This window comes from Penicillium diatomitis (genome assembly GCF_028827545.1).
Source record: "Penicillium diatomitis strain IBT 30728 chromosome Unknown utg000010l_segment0_segment0, whole genome shotgun sequence".
NCBI lineage: Eukaryota > Fungi > Ascomycota > Eurotiomycetes > Eurotiales > Aspergillaceae > Penicillium > Penicillium diatomitis.
In genome coordinates this window covers 261,760-277,602 of record NW_026623182.1, presented here as the reverse complement: position 1 = coordinate 277,602, position 15,843 = coordinate 261,760, and the positions used below count along the sequence as shown (strand labels likewise).

Here is a 15,843-nt window from a genome sequence, read left to right as displayed (position 1 = left end):
CGGCTCCAGTTTTTTTGTTTTTGTTTATGGGATGCGGGTTGGCCTTTTTGAATGTTTGCGGAGACGCGGTGCTGTAGTGAGTAGTGACACCATCGCCCACGGGAGAAGCAAAGGTGGCCTGTGCGCTTTGTCTTGTTGCTGGTCGAGACCGAGACGGGACATTGAGGGTTATTGCACGTGATGGGGTCAGTGGCAAGCTACGCTGTCTCTGAAGTACGGTAGTGTCACTGTCAACGTATCCACTTGTCAAGTATTTAGTATGATATGTGGTATGTGGCATGTGGCTATGTTCACTGTTTAGCTATCTCTCACACTTGACTCTAATATGGTATGCTTCCAGCAGGTATATATACTGAACTCAATTTCGTCTTCTGTCCTGCCCGTCATGATGACAGAGTCCCTCACAGACATCAAGCAAGTTGCTTGCTGTACTCCAATTCTAGATACCCATCTAACATCCATTCCCGGTGCTTTCCAGCCTCTTTGCGTGAAGCAGACGAGTTCGATTTTGTACCTTCGCTGATAAATAGTAAGCAGATGACCAGGATGGTAGCAATGCTTCCAATAGATTTGTAGATCTCTTGTTCTGAATCCGAGTAATACGCCCTGTTATCAGATTCATTGCCATTCAAGGAGTGCCCGGCTCGAGGTCTTGTACCGTATTACGCCATGACAGGTGACAGATTCACCAGTTCTCACCCAGAAGCTAGCCTGGATCAAACTGTAGATCAAACCCCAGATCATCATCTATGCACGAAGTGATCGCAGACGTACTCAGTAGCGCAGTCCATGGGACAATAGCTCGACAACGAAGTGTAAGAGAACATGTTTCAAAAGAGGATAGAAAGAGGCAAAGTCATTTATTTTTCAATTCGGTTCATGTCCCATTTTCATTTTCATCAACAAGTCCCGACTCAGAGCTCGGGCTCGGGTCCAGAGGCTAAGCCTAGTTGGCACAGGCATAAGCCTCGTCGAGAACTCAGAAACTCAAAAGTCACATCTCATTACCCAATCTCCCAGTCTTCAGAGACTCCAGGGAGCCTAGTCGCGCATCTGGTCCTCATCAGCACCACCCTGGTAGTCCTCATCGTCATCCTCTTCGTCGTCCATGTCATCCGAGGTCTTGCGCACTTCCTCCCAGTCGATCTTCTTGCCGCGGGTGCGACGACCGCCGTTGATAATGTTCGTTTCGGAGATAGGTTCCAGGTCATCGTTGGCTTCTTCCTCGTCAACTAAACCAAGCGAGGGGGTGAAATTAGCGATAGAGACTCGTCAAGAAAGGGGTCGCGAGCTGGAGCAGGGATGGGCGATGCGGCGGTCTTGTATGCGAATGTGGAGAAGGGGGTGCAGGTGGCTGTGTGGTGAGGAACGAGTGAGGGCGCGCGCGAGTCGAGCTCTTGCACGAATCGCGATGCATGCCGTGGACGACAGACGGCGGAGGTGCTATACTAAGAAAGTACCGTAACGGGCATTCACGTACCAGTCTCGACCTATGGAAAACTGTCAGTTCTGATACCCAATGCTCTTCAAAGTCCCTTCCACAGGTGCAGACAAAAAGGTCCCCGGCGCACCGCACAGCACAATCAGGATATTCGCAAACAGCGCATTCTCAACCTACCATTTCTTCACCATTGTCCGATTCCGAGTCACTGTCATCCTCCATGCTCATGTCAGGGTCCTGAGCCTTGCCCTTGCCCTTGTCCGCAAGGGCGGCCTCGGTGGTGGAGGAGGAGGGGTTGTTGGTAGTAGCGTGGTCACCCATTATGGAGGCGATGTGAGAATGGAGTGGTGATGAAGAGAAGAGCGTGGAAGCCAAAGGTTGCAACCGGTGGAGAGACCGCGGTGCGGAAAGAAAAGAAGAGGAGAGAGAGAGAGAGAAAGTAATGTGGAAGACAGTGAAGTGATGCTGAGAAAATGGGAAAGAGACGGTCTGCAAAAGGTTGTTTGTAGCTTTCCAACCCAAACAACCCGGCGACAGCAAGGGACGGGCTCTGTGAGTTGGGGGTGTGATTCGTTGTGGTGGGGCCAGACCCTCAGGCCGCTCTGATCGGCGGGCTGTCTGGAACTTGCTGGCGCCCGTGACGTTTTGCATCTTTTCTCCAGTGCAAACCTGGCCTTTCGAAGCACGCCGGAATGGACACTAAACTTGGACGGGGCAGTTGTCCGTTGAGATAGAATCCTCTACGTTGTTTCTGCTTCTGACTCGACCAGATCCAGTCTACGGTCAGAGATGGGTAACAGCAATCCTATCCGAATCATTAATCGTATTCAGTCATGGTAAACCAGTGATGCTACTGAGATAGCAATGCATCGTTTCAATCGTCATCGACATCAAACTCATCCATCAACCCTTGTTCAACGCAAAGCATCGCTCAACGGACTCCCCATTGTTGCCCCACCACCCGGGCATAGACACTTTCTTGCCGGCCCCGAAGAACAAGAAGATCAGCAGCATATTCAAGTTGAACCCAGCATCAAACGCCGCCGCAACCAGATAGTTATACCGCTTCCACACTTCAAAATGCTTGCGATACGCCCAGTACATCACAATCCACCCTCCAATGAGGGCGGACGTGTAGCCGGTGCTGACATTGCCGTAGAACACGGCCAGTCCCCCGAAGAAGATACTGACGTTCCACAAATCAATCCGCAGGCGCGGGAACATGCGGTGGAAAATGTACAAGATGGGAGGGATCACGGCGCCCACCAGGAACGACCAAGGCAGCGCCGCCATCTGAGATTCAGCAAAGAGACGCTTGGGACCGAGAATGGCATACTGGACACCCATCGTGTTGGAGTTGCGGAGGCTTTGACCCGTCCACTGGTTAAGAGGGTCAACCTTCTGTCCCGTGATATACTCGCCCTTGGTGTCCATGATCCACCGGATGACCCCGTAGTTGATCGGCACTCCCATGCAGGTGCCGAAGATCTGAGAAAAGAAGATCTCGCGAGGCGGAATGTGCATGTAGTGGCCGATCTTCTGGTCCTGTAACATGTACTGCGCGCGATACCACGCATCGCCGGCGATGGCGCCGTACACCGAGGGTCCACAAGGATGCTGATGATTCGAGCCCGCCTTGGTGTGTACCATGTATCCATACATAAGCTCATTGAAGGATCCAGTCGACAGTTGGTAATTCGAGATCGCATAGAGCCATGCAAAAGGGATGATGAAAATGGCAGCGCTGGCCAAGGCGACGAAGAGAGTCCAGATGGGGATGAACAGGTATCCGCACGCCAGACACGCAATTAGCGTGACAAAGCCAGCCAGAAACAGCACGAGATACCACCAGTGAGGAATTTCCTTGTATTGCCGCTGAATCACGTTCAGTCGGTCATGGTAGGCGTAATGAATACCCTGTCCTTGGCCGTTGGAAGCGGCTCCAGCGGCCTTGGCAGCCTTGGTCGCCTTGCGGTTTTCCTGGACCTTGCGCAGGTTGGCCCGGATTTGAGAGAAGCCAAAAGTGGCAATCCAGGTAACGGCAGCGGGGAGCTTGGCATAATCAAAGAAGGTCGCCCAGATATTTTGGACTCCCATATGCATAGGTCCATACTGCTCAAAGGCAGTCTGGTTGAGGTGGTAATCGGACGTGAGCACTTTGGTGGTCGGATAAGTCGTGCCGTTACCCAGCATAAGAGAGTTGCTCATGATCCCATGCTTGAAGGAGCCGAGGTTGCCCCATTTCGCTGCAGGAATGAGGACCCAGCAGTTGAAAGCAAAGGCCAGGAACAGTATCACTTGAGTCCAGAAGGGAGTCAACATGATCGAAGACCCGTTCCAGTTGATGTTCGACCAGTCCAAACTCAGATTGAGGAATCCCATGCCACCGAGGCCGGATCCAATAAAATTGGCCACGGGGTTGTGAGGCGCGACCCAGCAGAGAAACGCGAGCGACGAGGTGAAGGGAAAGACATATTCAGGGAGGAACTGCCACAGGGTCATGCCGAGGAGAGCGAAGAAAAACACCTTCATTTGGCGTCGGGCCAGCCGTGAGGAGTTGTCCGTCTTGCGGAAGGTCTCAAAGAGAGTGGTCTGCATCAAGGCTTGAGGCCAGATGTACTCCGGATCAGGGAGTAGAATACTGCGAGCCAGAGCCGCAAAGGCATATCCGATCCACACGATGGCGAGCATGAAGAAGATGGCCACGGCGGGAGGCATTCGGTACCCGTACCACAGCTCTGCCAGAACAATGGGAGTATATCCCAGATTATAGGTCGCTCCCGACGCCGCGGTCACGGTGACCAGGACGTGCTCCTTGATGCTCCACGCGCCCGGATTCAAGCTGAATCCCCAGCTGGTGCCGGGGACGCGAACCTTCCATGCCGGTAGCGTCCGTGCCAGGAAGTGGCCGGCATAGTGACAAGCAATCTGGACGAAGAAGACGGAGTATGGCGCCTTGGTGGTTCGGAAATAGCTCATCTGCGACAGGAAAGCACCGGGGATGACGAACAAGGCCGACAAGACAAAGTACCGGAAAGTGATGGTTGGAAGGGTGGGATCGTCGGTCAGGTTAATCAACTGGCGCACTTGCAGGGGCAGTGCAGCGATCTCCGGGTTCTCGTGACTCTCCTGTTCAATCGCCCCAGTCTCGCCCAGGACTTTCACCTTCTCTTCGTCGATCGTGGTACCCTCCAGTTTACCGGTCGAGGGCACGGGTACTTCGACATGGTCCTCCGTGACGATCACTGTCGTACGCTCCTCTGATCCTGCGATTCCTGCCTCATGGCGGCCTCCCCGCTTGAAGATATCGGTGATTGCCATGATTGACAACGATCACTGAGGTAGAGACTGTTTCAAGTCTCGAAACCTCTGATACGCAGTTCTGGCGGCGAGTTGTACGCGTGGGCACAAGCGGTGGAAGAGACAACCAAGAAGAAGATGGTGAAGCGAAAGAGGAGAAGGAAACAGCCATAGAGAGATAATATATCATTTCTATTGAATTCATGGTTGATCTCCGCGTGTCTCACTTCTGCAGCGTAGTCGTACAAGATGGGGTGCGACTGCGAACCCCATTTTCGCGACGCCATCATGAGAAACAGCGAAGAATGCCCGAACGGCAGGTCCGAGGACTCCTTCTGAAATCTCACTAAAACCACTTGACCGCATCCACGGTTGCATTCCAATCGGATTGGAGCAAGAATTCGGCCCACAGACGCTTTTTCCCTGCAATTGCTCGCTGCGCAAGCACGGCATCGACAGAATCGATCAGATGGCGACCGAGTCACCACCGGTCGAAAGCTTGAAGAGCTTAAACTGGATAAACTGGATGGGTCCGAATTAGAGTTTATCGGCCAGTGAGGAGAGGTGCCGATGGCGTTATCAGGCCGGCGCGCCCACTGTCTCCACTGCCTTTCAAGTAGGGAATTCCGGTCCGATCTTTGAGATTTACGATCCAGCATCGTGAGGTTTTGGTGTGTCACTTCTCCGTTGGATTTGTCACCTTCTAGCGACAGGATGGAAGGTGTCGTCGATTCCTTGCATTGCCTCATGACTGACCCGTTACACCCGCAGGGAGGTTTCTGAAGATTCATCAAGACACCCTGTGCTGGAGGAATACATATCTGCAAGCTACGGATTACTTGCTGCAAAGTATACCCGTGTATATACGAATATTGGATTCGAGGATCTGGTAGATGCATGATTCGTGTAACTCGGGATTACTCACCCGCTGACACACGGCACATTTTCGGGGAGCAACCGTGGTCGAAGCAGCCGGTCTATCCTTTATCTTTTCTTATCTTCCCTTCGTGCTTCGCTATGGTTGAACAACAATATAACAGGATTTGTTCACTAGATCCTTAGCGTCCCGGTAAGTTCTGTAGTAGTACGAGTCGGGGTTCGATATGAAACTCTGATAAGGTGTCCGGGCATCCGTCGATTCTGGACCGACGGGAATGTTCCGAACCATGTGGGTACCCACGCAGCGCAGCGCGGAACGATTATCTTCCCATTTGTGAGCGCTCTGCAGTCTGCAGTCTCATGTATCGAGTGTTGGCAGTTGGCACATGGCCCAAAGCGCTTCCAAACTCCAGGCCTCGACTCCCCTCACCTCAAGGAAGGTATGGAAGTCCCATTTGACCAACAAGAACCGAAAAGATCAGGTATGAGTATGCTGCTAGGAATAGGATCTACCCGTTGTCCCATACCGTTCTACCTAACATGTAGGGTGTTCCTCTTCACTGACATCCACATTGACTGTACCCGTCATCTCGATATTCTGATCATGCCCGGCGAATGTCAAACTAGGCACTACTGACATAGGAGGGGCTTGAGGAGAATTTCAGCAGTGGCGAGTTATAGAGCCCTTGACATTTTCAATCCAGTCCCCCTCGTGTCAGGAAGTTCAGTTCCCCACGGTGCACGGCCGAACGTGATGATAGATTGATGTATGTTGTGCTGCGATTGATTGCCCGCATTCCTAGGCACTATCTAATTCGGTAAGCGCGGGTATAACTTTAGTGACAGTCTATATTTATAACCTTGTTCGCTCGCGATCCGTGGGCGGGCGCTTCCCGGGCTCCCTACATAGCAATCTTAATGGACTTCTCCTGTATAGTCTTGCAAACTAAGACTCCGACCCGTTGCTTCAATTCTTTAAAGTTAATGTACATCAGCTTATGACCTATATCATTCGCTACACGTCAACCTCGGCCTTGTTACTCACGCTTCACAGAGGCGGCGTGGTGCTTGGAGCAGCAATCCGAGGCAATTGTCTGTTGCAAGACTCGATCGGCAGAGCAATCTATCGCCCAGAGCAAGCCAACGTCTCCTGGTGTTGAGGCAGGCTGCAGGCACATAAAGCAGAGACCAGGGTCAACTTGTGTGGCTTGAAATCACTCGTCACCGGACATGGGGTACACTCGCTACCCTTGATTTGCACATACGCTAGCTAGATGCATTCGCTAAATAGACAGGTTATCCAGGTGCTGATATTTTAGCCAGGATTCTCATCGAATGCCTCGTTGCGGTGAGGAGGGGGCCAAGTCAACATCGACGGAATCCGAGGTACTTTTGATGGCCCCCAAATTGCAGTTGTCACGAGTACATGGACCATTGATGTCGATTGGAAATCGTGCCACACCTCGCCCAGAATGTCTATTTTGAACCAAAGTTGAAGACCTCCAGGCCTGTCCCTTTGGGAGAAAATAACATCGTTCTCGACAGGCACGTCATAATCCCTCTCCAACAACAAGACCTAGAATTTAAATGAGCCAAATACTCCTGAGGGGGCAAAAAAAGCAAATTTACTCGCGCAGCTGCAAGTGAAATGGCTCTAGGCGCTAAGCCACTATCCATGAGGGGCGGAGACCGAAACACGCCCGAATGCAGGCATCTTAGTCTCGGCGTGTAAAGCTGAAATGCGGACTCGAGAAGTTGAGAGGATTCAAATCATGCAATTCCCCCTTGCAATGCCTATAATTGCTGGATGAAATATGGCATCCTTATGTTGAACCCAACAGTATAATATCATGACCTCCAACCGTACATCGAACTATACTACTGGCTGGGTCGACGAGCCTGACCGAAGAGGAACATGGACCATTCTCTCAACTTGCGTCTTAACCATCATCCTCTGTTGCTGGTCATCAGTATATCCAAATGTGCCTCCCAGATCGGCAAATGCATTCAAGAAACAGATGGGCAAGATCAATCTTTTCTTGATCGGTCTTCTCGGGCCCGAATTTTTACTACCCATTGCTCTTGGCCAATGGTCATCGGCTCGCGCTTCAGTCAAGGTGTGCCTCAATGCCAAAAAAAACACGAGTTGAATATGCCTAACATTTCGAGTAGAGATTTCGAAAGGCCGGATACGAGCATTGGACCTTAACACATACATACTTTGCGGATATGGGCGGTTTTCTTCTGCAATCTCCTGGAAGCGACATGTTTCCCATTGACGCGACACAGCTTTTCTGTTTGGTTCAAGATGGGTTCATAGTCTATCCGGAATGTGATGTCGAGGACATCCAGGATAAATGTAAATCTGGAGACATGTCAAGGTCAGTCATTCTCTTCTCCCGTACTTGCAATTTATCGGATGGTCGACAGGTTGCTTCGGCCACGAGGCCCTCTCTACCTCTCAACCTTGCCCTCAACCTTTTTGGTTTTTGTATAGCTTCCAAACAATCCGTTTCTCACACCATATTAGAGTTATCGCAGTATTGCAAGCACTTTGGTTCTTGATCAACTGTATCATTCGCCTAGCCCAGCGTCTCTTTTTGACCACTTTTGAACTTACAACACTATCTTTCATTCTGATCTTCTTCGTCACCTCATTCTGCTGGAAAGACAAACCCAAGGACGTCTCTCGAGCTATCATCCTAACGACGGATACGCCCATTGATACGATTCGCTCTAAATACCACCCATTCCCGGAAGAGACATGGTATCAGACACCACTCGCTTTTCTTTCACGCGAGGAAAGGGTCTCCAGTCGCCTGTGGCGGTATTACGTTCAAATCCTCCACTACCTATACATTCCCATTTTCGCAAGACCATGCACTAAGCCCTACGATCACTTCCCTTCCGACACCTCCCTGCCCACGGACAGGACTGCAGAGATCATCGGTGCACCGATCATCCTGTTCTTCACATGTATATTCACATTCGCCTGGCACTTCGAGTTTCCGACTCCCGCAGAGAAGCTTCTTTGGCGCATCGCAGCCGTCTATCAAATTATCTTTGGGTTGGTCGGCGGCCTTGGTGTTATCTATGCAGATACAATCGTTCTGCCTCATACTCGAGAAAAGTCTGTGTCTTTTGATTACTCTCCCACAGGGCGTCTTGCTTGGCTTGCCTGGAAATTGAGGAATATTCACCCGGACCGAGATCCAGACTTGACCATTCCCTTGAAGGCACTCTTGCCATTTACCCTGCTTTGTATCGGATATTGTTTTTCACGGACCTATATCTTGATGGAAGATTTGGTGGGGCTACGAAGGTTACCGGAGAGTGCGTTCCAGGTTGGAAGCTGGACGATGTATATTCCTCATTGGTTATAGCCCCAGTTCCAGTGTGTAAAGATTGATCGGAATTGAACATCTCGTCCCTTGAATATATCGATCGATGGGCTCTTAGCATTTGGAACTTTTTTCCACATCAGCTCTCTGCAGTCTGTACATGTAGAAATAAAGCTCTGCAACGTATGATGCTCCCAGCAGTGTTGATTGACGCATCTGGTTACGTGGTACATAGGGGATGAATAAGACGAAGTGGTAACAAACGTGTTGTCCTTGCAGAATCACTCGATTCTGCGCTGCAGGACTATTGCGGTAGGAAGTAGGAACAGTCATCAAACAATTTCCGCTGCGGAAACACGTGAGTCCTGCACGTGGGCTCAGGCGGAAATGCACCTCACGCACAGGGTCTGAGGGTAACATTGTTGGATGTACCTCGGGGGCAAACCCAGAGATCAGGTGACCTAAGCCCTCACCAGACACGAGATGAGTGAAAGAGATGAACCGACTGGAGTCCATGAGTCCATGACTCCATGGGTGGAATCATGATGACGCTGCCCAGCCAGGATTACTGTAATGATACCAGCTCCTCGTCTCGCCTCCTATCTTCTGTACCGGTGGAGTGGGTGCCATCGTCAGAGGGTCTGTAATTTTACAATGGCATGACACGTTCTCTCACCCGCACAATCATACAATGGTCTCAGAGGGCAAAATTAGGCCTCCCCATCATCCCACCATCGATTACATCATCTCCTGCCCCGCCAAAAATTCCATCTCAGCAGCAACCATCATGCAAAAAAAAAAAAAAACGAACGGTAGCTTCCAGATTGCATTGAACCGTTTTGCGTATGATCTCAAAGCATCCAGTAGCTTGTAGCTATGAAAGGTATCCACTAGATCCATCTGGAAGGGCCGGGTAGTCTCCTGAAAGGCTCAATGTGTCAGTTGCTGGGGCAAAGAAGATCATGGAACCAGATGGATGCCCGTGGAAGCTCTCCTGCTAGAAGCTTCTGAGCAATACACCGCTCAGTATATAGGAGGAATTCGCTGCCCAGGCTCCTGTGCATTCTTTTTTTCTTCCTCCCAGATTTCAAACAAGTTTCTAATTCTTCCTCTCCCAACTACTTTCTCCTGTACCACTATCCATACAGAGAGATCCTTTTCACGAGTTTCCTTCCTGATTGACGAATCCCCTCCAAAAGTTTCCTTTTCCTCTTTCTACACCCTTTCACACACACACATTCACAATGGCCCCCGCCGTCGGTATTGATTTGGGTACCACCTACTCCTGTGTGGGTGTGTTCCGTGATGACCGTATTGAGATCATTGCCAACGACCAGGGTAACCGCACCACTCCCTCCTTCGTTGCCTTCACCGATACCGAGCGTCTCATCGGTGATGCCGCCAAGAACCAGGTTGCCATGAACCCTCACAACACTGTCTTCGATGCCAAGCGTCTTATTGGTCGTCGTTTTGAGGATGCTGAGGTCCAGGCCGATATGAAGCACTGGCCCTTCAAGGTCGTTGAGAAGGCCACCAAGCCCATCATCGAGGTTGAGTTCAAGGGTGAGAACAAGCAGTTCACTCCCGAGGAGATCTCTGCCATGATCCTCGTCAAGATGCGTGAGACTGCCGAGGCCTACCTCGGTGGCACCGTCAACAACGCTGTCATCACTGTCCCTGCCTACTTCAACGACTCCCAGCGTCAGGCTACCAAGGACGCCGGTCTGATTGCCGGTCTCAACGTTCTCCGTATCATCAACGAGCCTACTGCTGCCGCCATTGCCTACGGTCTTGACAAGAAGGTTGAGGGTGAGCGTAACGTCCTTATCTTCGATCTTGGTGGTGGTACCTTCGATGTGTCTCTCCTGACCATTGAGGAGGGTATCTTCGAGGTCAAGTCCACTGCCGGTGATACTCACTTGGGTGGTGAGGACTTCGACAACCGTCTGGTCAACCACTTCGTCAACGAGTTCAAGCGTAAGCACAAGAAGGACCTCACCTCCAACGCTCGTGCCCTCCGTCGTCTCCGCACTGCTTGTGAGCGTGCCAAGCGCACCCTGTCCTCTGCTGCCCAGACCTCCATTGAGATCGACTCGCTCTTCGAGGGTATTGACTTCTACACCTCCATCACCCGTGCCCGTTTCGAGGAGCTTTGCCAGGACCTCTTCCGCTCCACCATGGAGCCCGTTGAGCGTGTCCTCCGTGACGCTAAGATCGACAAGGCCTCCGTCCACGAGATTGTCCTCGTCGGTGGTTCTACCCGTATCCCCAAGATCCAGAAGCTCGTCTCCGACTTCTTCAACAAGGACGCCAACAAGTCTATCAACCCCGATGAGGCTGTTGCCTACGGTGCCGCCGTCCAGGCTGCTATCCTGTCCGGTGACACTTCCTCCAAGTCCACCAACGAGATCCTGCTTCTCGATGTTGCCCCTCTCTCCCTCGGTATCGAGACCGCCGGTGGTGTCATGACCCCTCTGATTAAGCGTAACACCACCATCCCCACCAAGAAGTCCGAGACCTTCTCTACCTACTCCGACAACCAGCCCGGTGTCCTGATCCAGGTCTTCGAGGGTGAGCGTGCCCGCACCAAGGACAACAACCTGCTCGGCAAGTTCGAGCTCACTGGTATCCCTCCCGCGCCCCGTGGTGTTCCCCAGATTGAGGTCGTCTTCGATCTCGATGCCAACGGAATCATGAACGTCTCTGCCGTTGAGAAGGGTACCGGCAAGACCAACAAGATTACCATCACCAACGACAAGGGTCGTCTGTCTAAGGAGGAGATCGAGCGTATGCTGTCCGAGGCCGAGAAGTACAAGGCCGAGGATGAGGCTGAGGCGGGCCGTATCCAGGCCAAGAACGGTCTCGAGTCCTACGCTTACTCCCTCAAGAACACTCTTTCCGAGGGTAAGCTGCAGATCTCCGAGGATGACAAGAAGAAGGTTGAGGACAAGATCAACGAGGTCATCTCTTGGCTCGACAACAACCAGACCGCCGAGAAGGACGAGTACGAGTCTCAGCAGAAGGAGCTCGAGGGTGTTGCCAACCCCATCATCTCCGCCGCCTACGGTGGTGCCGCTCCCGGTGGCGCCCCCGGCGGTGCTGCTCCCCGCCCCGCTGACGATGTCGAGGAGAAGCCCGAAGAGCTTGACTAAATGTCTCGCTCTGAGAGTGTTTTTCCCAATCATCAAAGCACTCTTGTGTCTTTGACCCTTTTGCAACACTCCTGAGAGTTTTAATTAATTCTACGTTGTCTTTGGGGGATTTGGCTCTGGGCTCTGATAATTCTTTTTTTTTTCTACATTCATCTTCATGCCTTGTTTTACGACTTATGGGATATCGCGTTTTCTTTATTTTACCCACCTGCGTTTTTCTTTTTTGATCAGTGATTGCATTAGATACAAAGATATCTGAACTGGCGAATGAATGCCGGTGCCAATCAAAAATTATTAATTCAACTGTTCTCCCTTTTACGTAGCTTCAAGTAGAACCTCCTGTGCGACACAAGCGATTCACCCCTTGTTGAACGAGATTGCCCGGCCGCTTTGAAGTTCTAGTCTCCCGTGAACCACCAAGCAATGTAACCAGTATAGACCTCGCCGGAAGTCGCAGGTCTCTGTCCACTGTCCACTGTCTACCTTGGTAGTTTTCAGGCTGGAATCTGTAGGCACCTTTTTGCCAAAGTTGAACTGGATCAATTTGCGGGCACCCACACCACCAGGTCAAGCAGAAACTAGAAAGCAACCTTGAACTGGAACCTTGCAGGCATGGTTCATGATCAGAAGCTCAGCAGCGAACTACACAGTACACACCCCCGACGAAATTAAAGGAAGAATCTCCCCCTCAGACACGCCGACCAGAACTCTTCAATGCGCAACATCACATCGATACATCGCATTCCCCTTGGCCAACATTCCAAAAATACAAAATACAATTCCACCACGAACCCCAAGTAAACAAGGTCCCATCGAACTCCCATTTCGCCAAGGCCAAGTCCAAGTGCAAGACCACTTCCAAATCCCAAATCCCAAGCCCTCCACACCCGCTCGCGTCTCAATGGCAAACTTGTCATATTATGGGTGTTTGTGTCTGTGTCTGTGTCTGTGTCTGTACCCATCCTACACATTCTGGAAATCCCCCTCCACCAACGCTGTATCCGGCGCTGACCCAGCTGTACGACGGTGCCGTATCCGATGTCAGAGGCCCGCTCCGGGTGTTTTTCGACTTGTTCGCGGCGGATGCGGGAGAATGCGGCTGCGATGCCCATGGTCAAGGCGAAGATGGGATCTGCGGCTCTGTGGGAGAGAGAGAGAGAGGGGGGGGGGGAAAGCATGTTAGTCAGGTTTATCGAATACTGATATTTCCGGGGTCATGAGTGATGCGTCAAGGTGGGAGGAGGTCAGGTGCAGCAGCTGGTGCTGTCCGGGGAAAAGCAAAGTCGGGGGGGGGGGGGGGGGGGGGGTTGTGGTTTGGGCCAAAACGGAACGAAATCCAATGCGCGACGGGAGGAAGTTTTCAAAATCTGGTCTGGGGGTCGCGCTTCTTACTTGGATAGGAGGTAGACGGCCATTTCGACGGACCTTGGGTGCGTGCCTGTAGTCGACCAGGTTGGGGATCACAGGTGGTAGTGTTGTTGTGTCTGCTTGGTGGAGGGCGGAGGAAGGGATCACGTGGTATGATGCGGATGCGGATGCGGAGAAGATTGCCTTTGCGGAGGGAGCGATCAACATGCGTGTTGGAGTTGGGGATGGTTGATCATCATAGAATCGAGGACTCTATGGAGTTATATGTTTCCAGAGCTGGACGCAAATACTCGGCTTATGTGAGGTCTCTTCATAGATAGGGGCTTGGTACTTTTGTCAAAGACAATCGCTCTGTTTCTTCGTTCATCCCAAGGAAACGTCCCAGATAGACTATATCTAACGAGATTAAAAAGGAGGAGAAATACACAAGCAGTCCAAGGCAAAGGCGGGCTATGAAAAATCACAAAATGACCACACCTGAAACGAAGACGCCAAAGAAGGATGAAAAGGAGGCGCTTTGTAGGCCATGCCACAAAGCTGGTAAGGGGAGGGAGTATTTCCAAAAAAAAAAAAAAAAAACATTGAACGCCACGGCTGCTGAGTGAGAAGAAAATGGAAGAAGAGAAGGGAGACTTTCGTCAGACATCTTTGACCCCCATCTAATCGAGATTAGTTTATTCCCCTTTTTAGAAAATCATCAGGGCTTTTGTTTTCTTCCCTCTCCTTTCTTCAAACAACCTGACCAAAGGCAGGGATCAAAGTCTGGGCAAGCCAGAAGCTGAAGACCAGCTTGGGACCGGTCATCAGAAGCTTGGGAGTGAGACCCTTGAAGAAGGAGGGGAAGCCCTCGTTCTTCATCATGTTGGACACGATACGGAAGCCGGACTCGGGGTTCTCGAAGTTGCGGTTCTGGATACGGGTCTTGATCACGTCGAGGGGAGCGGAGACGACCAGGGAGGCACTGGCACCACAGACGGAGGCGACAAAGTTCTGGGACCAGCTGGCCTTGTTGTAGTCCTTAAGGCTGTAGATGTACTCCTTGGCGAAAGCGGAACCACCGAAGAGCTGGGAAGTCATCGCCGTTAGTGGCATGCGCGATTGGAATCATGTCGGAACCATGGGGTGGCTAGACTTACAGCGAAAGATCCAGGGGCGTTACGGGCGGCAGTCCAGCCAGCACCGCGGTAGAGACCCATACCCTCATCGGAGATAATCTTGAAGAGACCACGGCCGCGGAAGGCCTCGGGGTTGGTCTGACGCTTGATCTTCAGAACGTCGAGGGGGAGGAGAACGATCTCTCCGATACCGATCAAACTAGCAGTCACGATTAGCGCGAAAAGTCCCCTCGTGATGAAACTTCAAAAATGTTCCCGGGTGTGTATGACTCACCTGCCAGCAGTCGCGTGCATGATGGCCTTGCCATTACCCTTGCCGAAAGCGTTGTCGAAGGCCTGACCGTGGTGCTGAGCCAGGTAGTCGCGGGCAAAGGGCTGACCACCATACTTGTAGATACGCTGGAGGACCTGTTCCAGACAAACAAACCCAAGTTAGTGCCGGATTCGAATTAATGGGCGTCTAGATTTGGGAGATGCCATCGAGGTCAACTAGAACTGCGTACCTTGTATCCAGCGGCGTATCCCAGACCGGGGAACAGAGAGGTGAACTTGCGGCCAACAGCAGCATCGGAGTACTCCCGGAAGACAACCTTGTTGAACTCGGCGGCAGATGAGATCTACAACCAAATGAAAATCAGCCACCGTCTCCAACAGGCCGATCTGCTACTCTTGTCGGAGACCGAAACTTACTCGGGTCTGGTTGCTCATCAAACGCTTCGCGGTAGTGTCAACCTGTACATATTCCACAACTTGTTAGTTGCGTGCCGACTCGATGATGCTCGGGGAAATCAATTGAGTCATACGGGATGGAAGACCATCAACTCGGCGATACCAGCACAGCCTAAAGATTGGAAAAACTGTTAGCAACTGCCCATTGCGCATCCCAGGGCTTCGATCATTCCAATTTCCCTGTCCTCTTCATCCCTTTGCCATCTCTGCGCTCCGAGGGACAGAGCTCATATCACAATCTTACCAGAACCAAGCAGACGAGCGGTCGCAGACTCCTTCTTGACGTCCTTGGAGGCGGCGCCAGCACCGGCTTGAGCGATAGCAGGAGACATTGTCCTTTTTTGTTGTGATGGGAAAAGGTGGGAGAAAGGGTTCAACGAGGAGGAGCAGACACCAACGACGCAAAAGACAGTCGACACCGAGCAAGAAACACGAAGATCTCCCCAGGAACAGAGGGAAACATGTGCCTGTAAATTTTATCGGAACGACTCGGGTGGGCCGCTAGTCTCGATTGGGAT

The 15,843-nt window shown here is 51.6% G+C and overlaps 6 protein-coding genes across 6 annotated transcripts; 2 read left to right on the top strand and 4 right to left on the bottom strand.

Moving 5' to 3' along the window:
- Positions 1-1,041: 1,041 nt before the first annotated feature.
- On the bottom strand, positions 1,042-1,762 carry N7539_007127 (histone H2A.Z-specific chaperone CHZ1; the record flags this gene model as incomplete). The annotated part of the gene is made up of 2 exons (XM_056936728.1): positions 1,042-1,224; positions 1,619-1,762. The coding sequence occupies 2 exons, from the start codon at positions 1,760-1,762 to the stop codon at positions 1,042-1,044; spliced, it is 327 nt and encodes a 108-aa protein (XP_056787527.1).
- Positions 1,763-2,344: 582 nt separating this feature from the next.
- N7539_007126 (OPT family oligopeptide transporter) lies at positions 2,345-4,762 on the bottom strand (the record flags this gene model as incomplete). Its single annotated transcript, XM_056936727.1, has 1 exon — positions 2,345-4,762. One exon carries the CDS (start codon positions 4,760-4,762, stop codon positions 2,345-2,347), a length of 2,418 nt encoding a protein of 805 aa, XP_056787526.1.
- Positions 4,763-7,638: 2,876 nt separating this feature from the next.
- N7539_007125 (uncharacterized protein) lies at positions 7,639-9,003 on the top strand (the record flags this gene model as incomplete). The annotated part of the gene is made up of 3 exons (XM_056936726.1): positions 7,639-7,737; positions 7,793-8,001; positions 8,118-9,003. The coding sequence occupies 3 exons, from the start codon at positions 7,639-7,641 to the stop codon at positions 9,001-9,003; spliced, it is 1,194 nt and encodes a 397-aa protein (XP_056787525.1).
- A 1,202-nt stretch (positions 9,004-10,205) lies between these two features.
- hsp70 (molecular chaperone Hsp70) lies at positions 10,206-12,113 on the top strand (the record flags this gene model as incomplete). The annotated part of the gene is made up of 1 exon (XM_056936725.1): positions 10,206-12,113. One exon carries the CDS (start codon positions 10,206-10,208, stop codon positions 12,111-12,113), a length of 1,908 nt encoding a protein of 635 aa, XP_056787524.1.
- A 668-nt stretch (positions 12,114-12,781) lies between these two features.
- N7539_007123 (uncharacterized protein) lies at positions 12,782-13,528 on the bottom strand (the record flags this gene model as incomplete). Its single annotated transcript, XM_056936724.1, has 2 exons — positions 12,782-13,253; positions 13,506-13,528. 2 exons carry the CDS (start codon positions 13,526-13,528, stop codon positions 12,782-12,784), a joined length of 495 nt encoding a protein of 164 aa, XP_056787523.1.
- A 682-nt stretch (positions 13,529-14,210) lies between these two features.
- N7539_007122 (putative mitochondrial GTP/GDP transporter Ggc1) lies at positions 14,211-15,657 on the bottom strand (the record flags this gene model as incomplete). The annotated part of the gene is made up of 7 exons (XM_056936723.1): positions 14,211-14,546; positions 14,618-14,795; positions 14,871-15,004; positions 15,100-15,213; positions 15,287-15,328; positions 15,400-15,437; positions 15,570-15,657. The coding sequence occupies 7 exons, from the start codon at positions 15,655-15,657 to the stop codon at positions 14,211-14,213; spliced, it is 930 nt and encodes a 309-aa protein (XP_056787522.1).
- Positions 15,658-15,843: the final 186 nt, after the last annotated feature.